The sequence below is a fragment of the Phycodurus eques genome, chromosome 4 (genome assembly GCF_024500275.1).
Source record: "Phycodurus eques isolate BA_2022a chromosome 4, UOR_Pequ_1.1, whole genome shotgun sequence".
Taxonomy (NCBI): domain Eukaryota; kingdom Metazoa; phylum Chordata; class Actinopteri; order Syngnathiformes; family Syngnathidae; genus Phycodurus; species Phycodurus eques.
Genome location: NC_084528.1, coordinates 14827144 through 14846108, shown reverse-complemented (window position 1 = coordinate 14846108; position 18965 = coordinate 14827144). Strand labels below are relative to the sequence as shown.

Sequence of the window (18965 nt, the reverse complement as noted above, 5' to 3'; positions counted from 1 at the left end):
TTTTGGGACATTGATATAGACAAAGGCTTTTGTATGATTGCTTCCATGTGCTGCTGCTGATGAATATGAATGTGTGTACGTGCGATTGCGCCGTTAGCCTTGAGTTAGCCTTGAGGCTATCTTTCTGTCAAATTGGTGCTTTCTTGCAATCGGTCTCCAGGGAAACAGGCGGGAGGCAGAGAGGCCATTGTCAGTTTAGCCAGATGTAATCTCACAAACACACACAGTGCCGCCCACAATTCACTTGATAAACAAAACAAAGATGCCGGCGCAGTGGACGACTGGTTAGCACATCCACCTCAAAGTTCTGAGGAGCCGGGTTCAAATCGGGTCTCGCCTGTGTGGAGTTTGCATGTTGTCCCCGTGCCTGCGTGGGTTTTCTCCGGACACTCCGGTTTCCTCCCACATCCCAAAAACATGCATGGTAGCTTGATTGAAAACTGCCCGCAGGTGTGAATGTGAGTGCAATTGGTTGTTGTTTTTTATATGTGCCCTGTGATTGGCTGGGGACCAGTTCAGGGTGTACTCTGCCTCTCGCCCGGAGACAGCTGGAATAAAATAGTGTGTATTTACCATTATTATGAATAAATAAAGACGAGTATAATGGGTTTAATGAGTAGCTAAGATCATTGATGCGCGTGTATCTGCAGAGTTTGAAGGGCAACGTCATTTGTGCAACGCACATTATTACTTTGAAGCTATTTATGTATTTACCGTTATGCACTTTTGTCTTTACCATATAAAACCGAAGCAGCATAAAAAAATGCTAAATTAGTATAAAAAGCTACATATGTATTTACCATTAGTCATAGAATTATATTAAAATGACCCATATACAGGTGGCAAGAGAGAGCGAAAGAGAGAAAAGCAGTTAGCGAGGGGAACTGAGGGATGCGGTGGCCCTCAGAAGCCTGATGGCGGCTTAGTGGAGGGGAGGAGGACGGCGACGACAACGAGAGGTGGCACACGAGTACAGAGGCGATTGATGACTCCCCCAGAGAATATATACGTCACTGGCCAGCTAGTATAATTCTCTGGCGGTTTTTGGGTGGAGCACCTGGTCAGCTGCTGGAAGAAAGAGTTGAAAAAGGTCCCCTTGGAAATGTCTGCCAGAAATGTCATGGATTCAGGGGCGTGGCTAAGGGAGGTAATGAAGGGAACCTGTTGTGTTCAAAATGCCCCCCCACCCCAAAAAAAAAAAAAAAAAAAACACGCGCACACACACACACAGAACTCACCCCCTCGGGGAGTTGGAGACATTTTTAGGATCACTTGGGGGAGGAGCATCAGGACCCTCTTTAAGAATCGCAGTGAACCGCCATTTCCACACAATGAAAGATCACCTTTAATACTGTGCAGGGAAGTGATAGGTCGTGCAGCTCCCCAGAACACAAGCATGGACGCACATAACATTGTGGAGCGATCACGTCAGAGTCTAATAGGGCACGAAGAGCCAATAAAGATCATCTTCACATAAGATCACAACCTAAACATGGACACACAACATTGTGAAGCGACAACATGTTAGTCTACTCGATATGATCAATATGCCCTCTCCACATAAAAGAAGATCATCTTTAATAATGATTTGGGAACTCATAAGTAGCGTAGCTCCTCCAGATAATAAACATGGATGCACACACCATTCTGGAGCAATCACTTATCAGACACCACTTACAGTATGTTGGGGGGAGGGGGTGGACCTTGTGGCACTTACAGTCTGTATTGGTTGGTGACAAATAGCAAGGTAAGTTACTGTTTGCTAGTTTGCTAGCATTAGAGCGTTTTCCTTTTAGATTTCGCTGGGGAGAATTGAAAATCAATGTTCGCCATTGAAATACCAAACTGTATTGTATTAAAAATATAACAAAAGAGAAAGTAGATAAATAAATGGGTTTTGTAATGTATCATTACTGTATTACTGTAGTATTCGTGTGTTGGATGTGTCCTTTAAAGGGGCATGGCCTAGTGAGTGACGTCAGGAGCGGGAGTCGGCATCGCCGCTTGGGAAGGTTTTCATTTTGTATCTGTGTGTTTGACAGTTTTCCTTCAATAAACGGCTGGAAGTGCATTGCGACAGTGGTATAGCTGCCACCCAAACACTCACACAAATGTGCGCGCACACACAGCAGCAGCCAGCTGTACAGTATGCGTGTAATGACAGGTGATGTTGACAACAGCTGTGCATTCCCACAGAATAGCTGGTAGTTTTCCCATCAGCGGGTCTGAGACACGTCGCGGTGGGTCCGGGGGCCACCGAGGAGCCACGCGGGCCTTCTCCGAATGACGTATTGATCTGACAGGCGTCACGACTGTGCAACCAGCCTCACTTATTCTCACATAGAGGCGTACGCCCTCGCTTTAAGCCGTCGCTGGAAATTCTCATCCTAGAATCTCTGATCGGTGTTTGGCTACATTTGAAGGTGTCAGGGTCGGTGACAGTGAAAAGTGAGCCCGGGACATTTACAGTTACAGACAGCTCCTATAGGGTGGAACTTAATAGAGTTTACACATCTGCCAAGGCTGAACAATCCTAATTTGGACCAACACCAAATTGTATTTTTACATCAGAATTGGACCTAAATTTCTGGGGGGAACATGTCCCCTAAGCGCCTAGTTCACCGATAAATGCTGTATGTTCTGCTTTTTCTCTCTTTTGTGTTTTGCGAGAGAAGAAGAAATGCAAGCAGCAAAGCACTAGCCGTCACTGAATACTTTCGTCACTTGTTTTATGAAGTTAATGTTTTATAGTGCTTTACTTCTTTCAGTTATGAATTTTAAAATATGTTATTATTTGTATAATTTTAGGACAGTATGCAGATATGTTACTGAAAATATTGACAGTATAAAACTGTTTACCAAGTCAATCATAATTAACTAATCAATTATCTAACTTAAAAAAAATTACATTAGTATGCAGTGGTGCCTTGAATTGTGTTTAATTTGTTGCATGACCATGCTCATAATGCAAAACACTCTTTTCTCAAGAAATATTTCCCCATTGAAATTAATAGAAATGCCATTAATCAGGTTAAGCCTCTCCCCAAAAAAAAATCCAACAAAAAAATAATAATTGCAATGTGGTTTTTTTAATAAATAAAATAGCACTCTAAAATATTGTACTTCATAAAGACATATTGGACTATTATAGTTATTAAATAGAACTTAAAGAATTAAACAGTTTGTGCATCATGATTACTAATTAATTGTGGCTTTTTCTGGTGTGCATGACTTTACCAACGGGGGCCAGTATAATACTAATAATCATGCAGACACAAAATAAGAAAAGTTTCACACCTACTGTAAGTAACTAAAGTAAGCCGTAATATGATTAGTCATGTTTCGCAGAGGATGAATATATGCCTGTGAGTATTTTTAAATTGTCTGTCTACATGTGTTGATGCATTGTTGGTCTTCAAATATCCGTGACTTACAATGTTATAACACCATCACATACAGTCGGGCGGAAAAGTATTTAGTCAGCCACCAATTGTTCTCCCACTTAAAAAGATGAGAGAGGCCTGTGATTTTCATCATAGGTATTCTTCACCTATAAGAGACAAAATGAGAAAAAAAAAAAAAAAGCGCTGTCAAAGGACACCAGAAAAAATTTGTAGACCTGCACCAGGCTGGGACGACCGAATCAGAATCAGAATCATCTTTATTTGCCAAGTATGTCCAAAACACACAAGGAATTTGTCTCTGGTAGTTGGAGCCGCTCTAGTACAACAGACAGTCAATTTACAGAACACTTTGGGGACATCAAGACATTGACAAAAAACAATTGTGCAAAAAGATGCAGAGTCCTCTAGCACTTAGAGCAGTTCGAATGACTAATATTGCAATAGTCCGGTGCAATGACCATTGTGCAAAGGGCGCTGAGACTTCAAGGAGTGTATGCGGTTTAAAGTGACGAGTAGTGCGATCATCTGGGACAATGTTGTTTGTGCAAATGTTACAGATACTCCTCAATCAGTGTGCAAATGGAGCAGATGCTACTCTGGCATGAGTGGCCAGTATATGCAAATAGTGCAGCATGGCGAGACAACTACAGTGAGTGCACGAGTAATACATAATTGGCCCCACAGAAATGTGACAACGAACTCAAGTCAAACAATTGCCAGCTTGTTGTAATGGAATTATAGGTTAGGTGTTTAAGAAGTTGATCGCAAGAGGGAAGTAGCTGTTGGAATGTCTACTAGTTCTAGTTTGCGTTGATCGGTAGCGCCTACCTGAGGGAAGGAGCTGGAAGAGCCGGTGACCGGGGTGCGGAGGGTCCGAGAGGATTTTGCACGCCCTTGTCTTAGTTCTGGCAGCGTGCAAGTCCTCAATGGTGGGTAGGGGGGTACCGACAATCCTTTCAGCAGTTTTGATTGTCCGTTGCAGTCGGAGTTTGTCCTTTTTTTGTAGCAGCACCGAACCAGACTGTGATGGAAGAACACAGGACTGATTCGATGACCGCTGTGTAGAACTGTCTCAGCAGCTCCGGTGGCAGGCCGTGCTTTCTCAGAAGCCGCAGGAACTACATCCTCTGCTGGGCCTTTTTGAGGACGGAGTTGATGTTGTTCGCCCACTTCAGGTCCTGAGAGATTGTAATTCCCAGGAACTTGAAGGTCTCGACGGTTGACACAAGGCAGCTGGACAACGTGAGGGGCAGCTGTGGCGAAGGATGCCTCCTGAAGTCCACGATCATCTCTACCGTCTTGAGCGTGTTCAGCTCCAGGTTGTGTCGCCCGCACCACAGCTCCAGCCGCTCCGCTTCCTGTCGATATGCAGACTCGTCACCGTCCTTGATGAGGCCGATGACAGTGGTGTCATCTGCAAACTTCAGGAGCTTGACAGTCGGGTTCGCTGAGGTGCAGTCGTTCGTGTAGAGAGAGAAGAGCAGCGGAGAGAGGACACAACCTTGGGGCGCCCCAGTGCTGATGCTGTGTGTGGATGAGGTGGCCTCCCCCAGCCTGACCTGCTGTGTCCTGCCCGTCAGAAAGCTGTAAATCCACTGGCAGATGGCAGGTGAGACGCTGAGCTGGAGAAGCTTGTTTGAAAGGAGTTCAGGGATGATGGTGTTGAACGCTGAGCTGAAGTCCACGAACAGGATCCTCGCGTAGGTCCCTGCACTGTCGAGGTGTTCTAGGATGAAGTGCAGTCCCATGTTGACTGCATCATCCGCAGACCTGTTCGCTTGGTAGGCAAACTGCAGGGGGTCCAGCAGGGGACCTGTGACACTCTTGAGGTGGTCCAGCACGAGACGTTCAAAGGACTTCATGACCACAGATGTCAAAGCGACAGGCCTGTAGTCATTCAGACCAGAAATTGCAGGTTTCTTGGGGACTGGAATGATGGTGGAGCGTTTGAAACAGGATGGAACTTCGCACATTTCCAAAGATCTGTTAAAGATCTGAGTGAAGACTGGAGCGAGCTGGTCCGCGCAGACTTTGAGGCAGGATGGGGACACATGGTCCGGTCCTGTCGCTTTGTTAATCTTCTGTTGTTTGAAGATGCGTCTCACATCCTGTTCATGGATGGTTAACGCAGAAGTCAGAGGTGCGGTTGTGGTCGCGGGTGCGGCCGGGTTGGTGTGTGGAGTGAAACTGTCCTTTTCAAATCTGCAATATAAGGTATTCAAGTCGTTGGCTAGTGTGCTATTGTTCTCAGCTTGGGGGGATCGTCGCTTGTAATTAGTCAGCGATTGGAATGCACGCCAGACTGATTTTGAGTCGTTCGCGCTAAACTGTTTTTCCAACTTTGCTGCATAGATCCTCTTTGCAATGTTAATTTCTTTAGTAAGCTGGTTTCTAGCTCGATTATACAGGGCCCTGTCCCCGCTCTGATATGCATCTTCCTTAGCTTGGCGAAGCTGCTTAAGTTTAGCAGTGAACCACGGCTTGTTGTTGTTGAATGTCCGAAATGATTTTGTTGGTACACAAACCTCTTCACAGAAACTGATACAGGATGTGACAGTGTCCGTATATTCATCCAGGCTGCCAGCTGAATTTTCAAAGACACTCCAGTCTGTGCAGTCTAAACAGCTTTGAAGTTCCATCTTTGCTTCATTGGTCCAGTTTTTGACTGTTTTCACTGTAGGCTTCGCACATTTAAGTTCTTGCTTGTACGTCGGTATTAAGTGAATTAAGCAGTGATCAGACGAGCCCAGGGCTGCACGAGGTATAGCACGGTATGCGTTTTTTACCGTAGTGTAGCAGTGGTCTAAAGTATTATTTTCCCTGGTAGGACAGTCGATGTGCTGCTTGTATTTAGGGAGTTCGTGGTTGAGTTTAGCTTTGTTAAAGTCCCCGAGAATAATGAGGGGTGAGTCCGGGTGTTTTTTTTCCAATTTCGTTGACTTGTTCGGCGAGCGTTAGCAATGCGGCGTTCGTGTTAGCTTGCGGTGTAATATAGACTCCAGCCAGTATAAACGATGCAAACTCACGTGGCGAGTAAAATGGTTTACAGTTCAAAAACAGCGACTCCAAATGCGCGCTGCAGTGTGTGCTGAGCACCGTGACGTCCGTACACCATTTTTCGTTTATATGGAGGCATATCCCGCCGCCCTTCGTTTTCCCCGATGATTCCATGTTGCGGTCCGCTCGATGAATGTTGAAGCCGGGAAGCATGACGGCGCCATCGGGTACAGCGTCGCAAAGCCAGGTCTCCGTGAAGCACATGGCCGCAGAACGTCCGAAGTCTTTACTGGTCTTTAACAGAAGATGAAGCTCGTCCATTTTGTTGGGTAGGGAGCGTACATTCGCGAGGTGGATCGACGGGAACGCCAATCTGTGTCCTCTCTTGCGGAGTTTCACCTGAATGCCGGCTCGTTTTCCTCTGTGGCGCCGCTTCCGCATCCATGCGCCGAAAACCGCGGACGCCGCTCCGGTGAGTAACTCGGGGGAAAAAACTGAGCGGATTTTCGAAAGTTGGTGACAGAAATCCGGAGTAGCCTCCTTGATGGTTAGCAGGTCTCCCCTTGTGTAAGTGAGTCGTGTAAGGTCTCCAAAGACGGACGACAAACACAAAAACAAAGACAATACTAGAGAGCGCGTTACCGAGGCGACCACACTGGTAGGCGCCATCTTGGATTTTTTCTGCAATAGGTAAGCAGTTCGGTGTGAAGAAATCAACTGTGGGAGCAATTATTAGAAAATGGAAGACATACAATTGCGATTGGCTGGCAACCAGTTCAGGGTGTACCCCGCCTCCTGTCCGAAGTGAGTTGGGATAGGCTCCAGCACACCTGCGACCCTAGTAAGGATAAGCGGTACAGAAAATGGATGGAAGGTAAGTAAGAGATACAAGACCACTGATAATCTCCCTTGATCTGGGGGGGATCTGAGTCAAAACGATCACAAGAACATTCACAAGAACAAAAATCCCAAAACCACATGGGGGGACCTAGTGAATGACCTGCAGAGAGCTGGGACCAAAGTAACAAAGGCTATCATCAGTAACACACTACGTCGCCAGGGACTCAAATCCTGCAGTGCCAGACTTGTCCCCCTGCTTAAGCCACTACATGTCCAGGCCTGTCTGAAGTTTGCTAGAGAGCATTTGGATATCCAGAAGAAGATTGGGAGAATGTCATATGGTCAGATGAAACCAAAATGGAAATTTTTGGGAAAAACTCAACTTTGTCGTGTTTGGAGGAGAAAGAACGCTGAGTTGCATCCAAAGAACACCATACCTACTGTGAAGCATGGGGGTGGAAACATCATGCTTTGGGGCTCTTTTTCTGCAAAGGGACCAGGACGACTGATCCGTGTAAAGGAAAGAATGAATGGGGACATGTATCGTGAGATTTGGAGTGAAAATCGCCTTCCATCAGCAAGGGCATTGGAAGATGAAACGTGGCTGGGTCTTTCAGCATGACAATGATCCCAAACATACCGCCCGGGCAACGAAGGAGTGGCTTCGTAAGAAGCATTTTAAGGTCCTGGAGTGGCCTAGCCAGTCTCCGGATCTCAACCCCAAATCTTTGGAGTGAGTTAAAAGTCTGTGTTGCCCAGCGACAACCCCAAAACATCAGTGCTCTCAAGGAGATCGGCATGGAGCAATGGGCCAAAATACCAGCAACAGTGTGTGAAAACCTTGGGAAGACTTACAGAAAACGTTTGACCTTTGTCATTGCCAACAAAAGGGTATATAACAAAGTATTGATTCTATGGCTTTTTTTTCCTCATTCTGTCTCTGATACGTGAGGTGTAACCTATGATGAAAATTACAGGCCTCATTGTTTTAAGTGGGACAACTTGCACAATTGGTGGCTGACTAAATACTTTTTTGTTTTCTTTTTTTTTAGTCCTTCTATGGCGTTTCCCATTATGTGTTAGCAATAAGCTTGCAGACTTTAGGCAAAACTACAGTATGTGGCAGTTTTAAACAGACAACTAACTCATAATTCTCTTTTTTTTAATGTTTAAATTGAGACCAAACTTCAACTGAAAAAATAAATGACAGATTGTGCAATAATAAACAAAGCAAATCTCTGGAACTTCATAAAAATAAAATGGGCTCTTCCTTGGCATATGCCCTCCACAAACGATGAATGGAAATTAGTTGTGCAGTTTTGGTGAGCGGTAATAAAGCGAGCTGCAAAGACTGCAGGCGTACACCGTACGAACAAATCAAGTTTGAGTATTCAAAGGCTCCTTTTGTCTGAAAAGCCACAATTCTGCCAGAGGGCTCACTTTTTCCCTACTCGTGAATTATTTCATGGTTCAATACTGTGTGAAGGCTCAACAAATGATTGGATAATTAGAACACAATTCATGTATCTGCAATCCAAACTTTCTAATGAGCATCAACTTTTTCAGCTGAAGAAGTGATACGAGATGTACAGTATGAGCACACACTTAAGGTAAACTTGAAAAAGTATTGGAAAAAATATTAGATACAGCTCCAGTATGACATAATTAGATACCACTGCAAACTTCCTCTCTGACAGTGTCAGTCTTAACTGAGCATTAGTCTCTTTATAAAGACATGTATTTGTATTGGATTAGGTTGTGTGCTCGGTTTTTGTTTGTGTACAGTATTTTCCCTCTTCCAGGCACATGCACGGGTACACAAGCAACACACCCTCTTGAGTTCCATTCTTATTCTTCATTTCTATTTTTGGACGCTACACGGAGCAACTGGACCTGCTCAACCACAACAACAAAATAAGACTTCCATTGAAAAAATTAAAAAATAAATTAAAAAAACACACAGTTGTGAAATAAAAACATTGTGATCAAATACATTGTGCTCATAATGGCCTTGACAGTAAACACGGATGAATCCATTCAGTCCAATCCAAGGTCTTCATAAGTTGTCAAGAAACAACATAAAATATAGCACCTCAGAATGGCAGCATCCATTTGTAGTGTGCCATCTTAGGTAGTGTACGGGGACGGGTGGCGCATATGCTTGTGTGATTATCAACAATCAATAGTTAAATCATCACTGAAGACCATCATCGCCTCAAAGAAAAGGCTGCTTGAAGCTGTTCACGACCCATCCGGTTTCCGCATTTACGAGTCATCTGTCACAACAACCTCCAGGCTTGTTTCCTCTCATTTATCCAGGTGAGCACATGCACAAGTCAAATGAGATTAGGGTTGGGCAAACGACAGCCTGTGGGCTGTATAGGAGTCAACAGAGCGAAAAACAAAGGAATTGCGCCAGGAAAAAGAACACAATTTAACCCAAGAATGCTCATAATATGAAACTATAAATAGGGATGTCCCAATCAAGTCACTCGATTTTAAGTATCTGCCAATACCGAGTCCCGATCCAATACCTTTCCACATGCATTACAAAGAAAAAAAATATCAAAATATTCAATTGTCTATTTATTTATTTTTTATTTGAATAAAAAGTACCCCAACACGATACCTTTTTATATGGCTATGAGTCTAGTGCAGCCAGGGGTGTCCAACTGGAAGGAAAAAGGGGACAACCGTCCCAGGGCCCTGGGCATTTGAGGGGCCCCTGGCCAAACTCGTCAAATAATTTTGGGACGAATCCTCCATGAATGTGTTCTATGGGGGCCCAGAATCAGGATCTACGCTCCTCAGTGCAGCAGTGGCTCAAAACAACTAAACCAGGGGTGTGAACCTTATTTTAGTTCAAGAGCCACATTCAGCCCAGCCGGAGCAGTATACCTGTAATAAACTATAAATAATGAAAATGTTTCCCCACAGTAAAAAAAGAAATCTGATTGTTTTGGTGCAAATAATTACAGGTACATTTGGAAAATATTCACATTTATTGATTATTATCTTGCCAATCTTGTTGAAAATCATATGAGCAATCTGAACTTTCGAAACAAAAATGAGTACAATTTCCAAAAATATCAATCAGTGTGCTCATTTACACATTTGCAACTTACAGATCACAACTGATCTATATCCTGGAAGTATCCTACCTTTTATAAAACAATATGTTAAAATCTAGAACTTCTTTTAAAGTGACACAAATTTCCAAATCCTTGTGGAAATCTTGACAAGCTCAACTGACTCATCACACCTCGCACATTCTGAACATTTCAGAAAGAGCGTGCAGTTGTCCCTCTGCCTTGTAAACGTATACAACAAAATACAAACAAGTTATGGAACTTCATGAAAAAAAAAAAACGGTTTCAACCGAACCAACCTCTTTTGAACTGAACCTGTTGACTGATATTTTTGCAATTTTTCTACAGTATTCATTTTCACAGAACTGTAGTGCAAAGGTGGCACAGAATTTCTTTTAGCCTTCACAAGTGCATAAAAATCAGGCATAAAATCTTGAGTAACAGCCAATTTCAGAATGTCATTAGCAACAAAATTAGCAACAAAAAATTGAAAAATTGCAAATCATGTTTTCTCTTTCACCACAGGCTGCTCGGACCCATTTAACATCCCTCAGCTAAACAAATACAATCTTTTAATAAACATTTGTTAGCCATTTGTATTGCATTGTTAAATGTAGTTCTTTATAAAGACAGAAATGGCCCCTGATTGGAAAACTGAACTTCCCAACATGCATTGGGGTATCATGGGGCAGGTGGATGGTTGCCCTGGGTGCAACAATTTGTTTGTGAGGGGTCCAACATTTCAAGAGAGTGAAACATATAGTAATAGTTTAATAGATAATAATTAAACATATAGTAACTGGTAGTAAGGTTGTAGTTGTCTTGAGTGAAAGACTAAAAAAAAACATCACCTATCCCTATCAGTTGGAAGATGGTAATTTGCATATATTGTGTGCACAATCAGATAATTAGATGACTCTAGAATACTCTCTGGAACCAGACTAAACTTTGCTCCGACCCTACATAGCTTTTCTTTCAGTCGAGAAGTATCATTTTGACATACGTCCTTGACATCAATTCCTATTTAAACAGGGCTTTCGCAGCATCTTAGAACATTTCAGAAAAAGTAAAAAAAAAAAAAAAAATCTAAATAAGTCAATTTGTGAATAGTGAACCGCAAATATGCGAGGATTACCTGACTACCCAATGACTGTATACACCATGTGCATGGTTGGGGTTGGAGATACAAATCATTTAGCTCATATTTTACATAGTCTCATTAAAGTTGGTGTCGGCGTCTTGCTGCATGGATATCTAATTAAGAATAGATTTATCAACGGGCAGATAACGCCAGCAAACATGGCACGCTCCACGCTCAAATTCCAAGCTGTCCACCAATTTTAATTGATTGGCCCGAGCTTCCCCGTCCCGATGTGCGCAGCGGCATTGCTCATAGCTTCAGAGCCTAAATCAGGCCTTTTTCATTGTTGCCCGCGAACCTCTACACACACATACATGCAAACGCACGCACGCACACGCACACACACACATAGCCTTTCAATTCTCTTCTCCGATCACACTCCCCCACTTTGACAGCCACTGGATGAGCAGAAAGAAAAAGTGAGCTCAGAAGAAAGAAAGCCAAATGAAGAGCTAGTCAACATAGAAAAGAGACAGAACGATCAAGCAGAGGCCGACGGGGAGAAAGAAAAGAGACAATGATGTATTGAGAGAAACAATTCAGACTGTGAATTTCCCTTAAGGAAAAAGAGTCTGGGACGGTCATCATGTAATGAATGTGAGTAAAAGCTCAAATGTGGTGTGGTTGGGGGAACAAAGGCAGATATTCCTTTCCACTAATCATAATAGTCTTTTTACCGCCAGATTGATGACGACAGACACACCCGCTGGACAAATTCTCAATCGGCTACCTGCCCACATCCTCCGCCGTGTGATCGCTGATCCATACGTGATGTGCCGTGCTGCTGGAAATAATAGTTCCCCTTTACTCGCTGAGTCCCGACTGACCTTTTATGCTATGTCATGCTAAAACAAAGGCCGCGACAAGGACGCGGGGACGAGCCAAGATAAACAGACAATAGCTGCTGGGGGCCGTTTCATCTTATTACACTCACCATTACGAAGACAAATGAGATGCTGGCCTCCTACTGATAATCTACATCACTGTGTGCACACCTCAAGCATCTGACCCCTAGGAACTTCATCATAATTCACTCCATCTTCTTGTCATACCCAAGGAATTGCAGGAGCTCGGGTAAGTCTCGATTAAACGTAAATCACTTAAATGAGAGATTCAAATGGATAATTAATTTAAGGTATTAACATCCGCTCCTGTAATTTCAAGTTGATCACACGTTGGAGATGAAACTCTACAATATTTCATTGGATGTGTCCGGAGCAAACATTTTCCATTAGACCATAGCATCAATTTGTAGTTTCCAAGGTGGGTAAAGCTAGTTGAGAGTCAAAACTCATTGTTTATAGTCTTTACGGCCTGCTAACACTAACTAGGAAGACTAGAGACGACGCTTCCTAGTATGCAACACCAAAGTATTTTATTGGTTCTTTGCTATTACCGTATGGCAAAATGCCAGACCCACTGTTTGTCGTCTTTAAACCAAGTCAGCCCTGCTTACATCAACTCGCCCGTACACCAGAAAATACACGTCTCATGATGAAACGCGACAGTATTTAACCGGATCCTTGCTGTTATTTCAAAATGCCAAACCCCCAGTTTGTAGTTTTTAAGCCAAGGAGCCCCTGTTCACATCAGCCAGCCAGTACACTACAGACTACACTTCATACAATGCAACACTACAGTATTTAATTGGATCGGTGCTATGATTTCAAAATGCCAAATCAGCAGTTTGTATTCTTTAAGCCAAGTCAGCAGGGCTTATGACATCACCTAGACAGCCATGAAAAGAGACTCTGCCTTCCAGCATGAAACTCTACACTATTTACTTGGTTCTTTGCAGTGGCGTGCACTGTGGCCTTCACAACCTTCTCTGATGGCCTAACCCTTATCCAAAGCACTTGACCTGCATTTACAACTAACATAAAATTGTATTCATTTATTTTCAACAGTCTCTTGTATTCATTTCATTTTGTGTGTCTTGCCTGAGCAGCCTCCAGTCGTTTAAGGTTTTTTTGAATTGTTTGGGTTTTTTTCGGTCCAATCAGATTTCAGCTTCTATGTGTGTTGCCATATGAACGTAGGCCTCCCAGGCCCTTCAGACTCAAGATTGCTGGCCGATACCAAATACACAAATGAAATGTCTGGTTCTTTTATTTTTACTCGAAACCACTCAACTTTTGTATTCAAAAAAGATAGCGGGCCCCCGGTGACATTAGAATTTTTCCATCCTCTGATTGGTTTGGAGTTATTCCAGCGTAATATCTCTGCATTACGTGAAGCTGATGGCTGAGCAAGGTGACTAGCATGAAGGAAACGATGGTTAAAAACCCATTTTCAAGCCGGGCGTGTGTCAGGGTGGTGTTCTGATGGAACTTTTTCCCCATTGAAGAACATCCGTATTGCCTGCTGAGTGAAGGCCCACGTCCGAAATGTACCGCTTGCCATTGGTTCTTTGCCATTATTCCAAAATACCACACGCAATTTGTAGTCTTTAAGCCATGGAACCCCTGCTGACATCAATTGCCCAGAATAGTCATCCCATAATGCAACTCCACAGTATCTCAGTTGACTGCGGCTAGATACAGTAAAGAGCAACCTAACACGCATTTTCTAGGGTCTAGCCAAAGTAAATCCCTCAAACGTTGTCAGAGCAGCACGGAGTACACATACCATAATACAATTAACTCTACAGTAGTTTGCTGGAACATTTCCATATGAAAATCAACATCCTTCAAAATGCCATTGTGACAATGCTGTTGTCTCCAAGCTGGGTAAACCCTGCTTGTCTTATTCAGACAGCCTAGACTTGAGCCTACATTTCCCATGATGCAACTCTACAGTAATTTGAGCCATTGCTAAATAGACAGAACCTTAAATTTAGCAAACAGTTTTTGTAGGCTTCAAGCCGAGTAAAGTTTGCTGATATCATCACGACATATAGTTCCCCATTTTATATTTTCAAAATACCCTTGAAACATAAACCCAAAATGACACCCAGCAGTGCGTGGTCTCAAAGCCAGGTAAACACCACTGACATCAGCTAGACAACCATTACACAAGAGCCGACACATAATGCAACACTACGGTATTTCATCCTGACAGGGAGGAACAGAGCCTACACTTCCCCCAATACAACAGCACAGTATTTGATTGATTCTTTGCTCAAGAAAGATCTAAAATGCCAAACCCTCAGATTTTAGCTTCCAAGACACACTGACAATATTAATGACAGCCACAACTACAACCTATCAACCGCAATGCAACGCATTAGTATTGTGGCATCGAGCTATTGAATATACCTGTCTGATGGCATCCCAGTAGCTTGTAACATATTGACAGCGGAAATTGTTACGCCATATGACCTTTCCACCGGAAATACTTCATGCGTTGTTATGCGTAAAGGCCATTTCAGGGAACTGGGCACACATAGAAAAACAACTATTCACACTCATATTCACATCTTTTCTCAAATTTAGAGTCTTCAATGAACCTAACATGCATGCCCTTTTTAATGTGGGAGGAAGCTGGCGTGCCCTATGAAAAACCCACGCGAGCACCAGGAGAACGTGCAAAGTCAGCCAAGACGAGAGCTTGCAATTCCTATAATACAACGGCACGGTCTTTTGTTTCACTTGTGCCTAATAAACTTGTTTCAAAATGTCAATTCCGCAGGTTTAAGTTGTCAAGCGAATTCATCTTTGCTGACATCATCACGATAGAAACAAGCGGCTACAATTTCCCTAATGCAAGCTTATAGGACCCTTGAAAAATAAAGCAAGAAGCTTGCGATCTCCGAGCTGGGTCAATCCTGCTGAGCTCGTACTCTACTGGACCTAATTTTACAATGGTCATTTTTGAACATGCAGTCATCATGATCATCCTTAGTTTTTACTGAATGTAAGGTGCTCCGAAAAGCACTTTGAACGTGCATGCTTAGCTAACCTTTTCAAATATGACATGCATATGTTTTCAAAGGCTATTTTTAGCATTAAAATGTCTTTATTGTTCTTAACGAAAATAAAAGCGGGTCTCGACAATAGGAAAGTCAGCTGACAAATGTTGGATACAATATTTCGTTGGACCCATTAGACTTCAAATTGTTCAACCCACGTGTTCTGGACATCATCAGGACATCATGAGTTTAATGAGAAACGCACGGTCTCACCTTGGTATAGACGCCCCAGGACAGCTCTGTCTCAATCACCATGACGACAATTCCGAACATCCCGAAGATGAGGGCGTAGTCGCTCAATCGCTTCCTCTTTTCGAAGAGCGCCCTGCGATGGCCCTAGTTTGTAGCCAATGTTTTGGTTCTTTCGTTTGGTGGCCTTGGCGGTGCCAGCCCTGGCCCCGGGTCCCACTGCCCCGGAGCCACCCTGACTGCCGCCCCTCCCTGGTTGCGCCCGCCGACTCTCCACCAGCGAGTGGTTTTGGTGGTAGATGGACATCTGGTTGGAGGTGGTGTCGCCGATGTCATATCCTGCCCTGGGGTACGGACAGTCCTCTTTGGATGAAATGACAATCTCAGGGGGGATCTGGAGGGGCGGTTGGCTCGCGGAGGAGTGGGTGACCAAGGAGGTAGGTGGCGTTTCCCGTTGCCGGTCGTGACCCCCGGCCGCCGTACCCCCGGCAACAGCGGAAACGCCGCCCTCTTTGGTTTCGCTGCTGCTGTCCGATTCGATGAGGTTCCGTCGGGAGGCGCTGAGACGGCTCAGGGGCTTCATGACGCCGCCCGTGTACTTGCAGGAGCTCATGGCGATCTCGGTGAATGGGTTGCTGTCCCTGCGGTGGACCAGGGGGCTGGCCTGTCTGTGCTTGCACCCGCGCTCCCGGTCCCTCTCGCGATCCATGGAGGGCGAGTGGGTGGAGTAAAAGAGGGCGTTGTAGATGGGAGAGCTGTCCCCGCTCAGGCTGTGCTGCGATCCCAAGCAGGAGGATAGCGGGGTGGTGGTGGGGTGAAGGGCGTTGGGGATGGGCGGCGGCCCCGCCGACGACAACTTAGGCAGGGACGAGGGCGTAGCGGCGGGGGACGGCGACGGGTTGCTGCCGTTGAGGCGGCCGAGGCTGGACGCCGCCATGTGGTTGGAGTGCTTGGACCCCGGACCTTGGCCGCCGGGGGGCCCCGGGTGGGAGATGCCCGCCAGGGGGAGGAGAAAACGCTGGTCTTCGTCCTCGCCGCCTCCGAGGAGAGCCAGGCTCAGAGAGGGGGGAGGCTCCATGGTCACAGCTGTGACCGTGTACCTCTCGTCTGGTGAAGACAAACAAAAACCATCACGGTAAGACTCGAGGAGCATCAGGTGGAACAGAGTTGAGGAGACTGGATGAAGGAAATTGGCCACAATTAGGGGAGAAGCGCATTAGTCGTGCACGACCAATATTTACCATTACACGTTATGTGCCCGAGATTGTTTTGGTAGCTGGGAGCTCGATGACTGCTGCTGAAGCTTGCATGATATCCAAAAGCATAACCTACTTTTTTAGTGTGACATAACGAGACACCTGCCACATCTATATTCTCCACCTACCTCGTTTCTTCCACTTCCCCAGAGCAGTTGTGTTGGATCACTTGGCTGGATGAAGACACACCACCCCACTTTTTTTTTTTTTCATGTTGTCACAGCCATGCCATCGTCGCTGTCGCTCTCTCTCTCGCTGTCTGTGTCTCTCTCCTCCCCTTTCGCCTCCGTTCATGAGGCTTCCTCCACAGGTCCGCCAACCCGCTTCTCGAGCTTTGAGCCCGGCGTCCCGACGCTCCGACGCCCCCCTCTCCTCCCCTCCTCGTTCGGCGCGCTTCACTCGGCGCGCTCCCCCATCCCGGGCGAGCCGTCCGCGGGGCCCACGTCGACGTCTCCGCCGGGCACGGTGGTCGCTAGCAGACGAGGAGCCATGGCGAGACGGGGCAACCTGTGGCTTGCACGTCTCCCTCCGCGCTCGCCTTCACGGCCGAATTAACGACGACGAAAAAACACCCAAAATGTATGCGCGCGATTCAGCGTGAGCAAAGTGACTGAATACGTGAGCCTCCACTCAATTACGGCTCTGCGTGGACGCGGATGAGCGTCTCTCTCGCGCTCCTCCAACTTCTCTCCCCACCCTCCAAGTCGCCCCCACCCACCCACCTCCGCCCGCCCGCCCGCTCGCTCCCTCCCATTGGATGGAGACACAGACGCGCCGAAAACAGGTGGCCGCGATCTCTAGCCAGTATGTGTCACATGGAATCACACAGGAAGGAATATTATATCAGCATCATATAGTTGCAATCGAATGCATGGCAGATTTGAAACGGCTCACCAACGGATAGTACACAAGTGCATCTATCCGTAAGTCGTTTTCCTACACTACAACTTCGTAAAATAATAAAAGGCACCAAGTAATGCATATGCATCGTATAATAACATCGACATCAAATAAATATCGAAATCAATATTTGTTAATCTTGCAAACAAATAAACAAAGAAATGGCCATCCTAATAGAACTCTATCATTTGGGGCCTATGGGCCAGGGGTTTTCAAACTGGGGTCCGAGGACCGCTGGGAGTCCGCAAAATAATTTAAAAAAAAAATATCATGTATTATTTAAAAAGTGTATAGCTACGTTTGCGGACCGGAATACCGATTAAAACAGACATAATAAACCAATTACTCCTCCCTACCTTAGCTTTAGACCAATTATAAGCTTACATTTCAGCATAAATCAGACATCAGTGCGTGTTTTTGTCGTGGTCTGTGTTTTGGTTTGGGTTGTGGTTAGTTTTGTTTCATGTTTTCCAGTGTTCCATGTTGTACTTGTCGTGTTATTGTGTCGACCAATCGGCTCCCTCCAGCCGCTCTCGTCTTGGCCAGGCGTTCCTCGTTGTCTCGTCAATCTGTTTGTATTTAGTCGCCTGGTTTCTTTCAGTCCATTGTCATTGTAGTATGTCATTGTCTCTGTCTGTGCCACGTCTTAGTTACCCGTCATGTTTTGTTCCAGTTTTAGGTTTATTCAAGTGTTTCATTGTTACTTTGGTTATATGTTGTGGGACTTTGTTTAGTTTGCTTTATCCATGTTCGCCCTTTTTTTGGGAAATGAAATATCATTTTTGAGACTCCTGCTTCCCTGCACTTGGGTCCTCCACGTTTTTGCCTTGCCTTCCTCACCTTCGAAAATCCTAACAGTTTTTTTTTTTTTAAACAAGGTGTATTATTGCAGCAATAAAGTCCCTGTATTTTCAAGAACAAAAAGCAATTTGATTAATTAATCAATTTAAAGACATTTCTAAATGCTACACGCAATTAAACAGTCCACAATCAGCATCATATAATTTCACTAGAAAGACTACAATCATTTAAATGGCAGATGGTAACATGGAGTAAATTGGCTAAAAGTGTAGAAATATCCATTCAATTTCCTTTTAAAAAATAAAATAAAAAATTATATTAGTAAAATTATCACTTGTGCTAAAAAAATGCATATATTTATCCATTTGGAAAATCTAATAAATTCAAACATTTGAACCACCATAATTTAAACAATTTTTCCTTGGCCCATGCCAAACT

The 18965-nt window shown here is 44.6% G+C and overlaps 1 protein-coding gene across 1 annotated transcript in view; it reads right to left on the bottom strand.

Moving 5' to 3' along the window:
- The window catches only part of kcnn3 (potassium intermediate/small conductance calcium-activated channel, subfamily N, member 3), a 92596-nt gene extending 75087 nt beyond the window's left edge, over positions 1–17509 (bottom strand). Inside the window, 3 exon segments of the mRNA XM_061674168.1 lie at positions 15595–15717; positions 15719–16677; positions 16955–17509. Coding sequence (XP_061530152.1) covers positions 15595–15717; positions 15719–16648 — 1053 coding nt within the window. The 5' untranslated portion in view covers positions 16649–16677; positions 16955–17509.
- Between the last annotated feature and the right edge of the window lie 1456 nt (positions 17510–18965).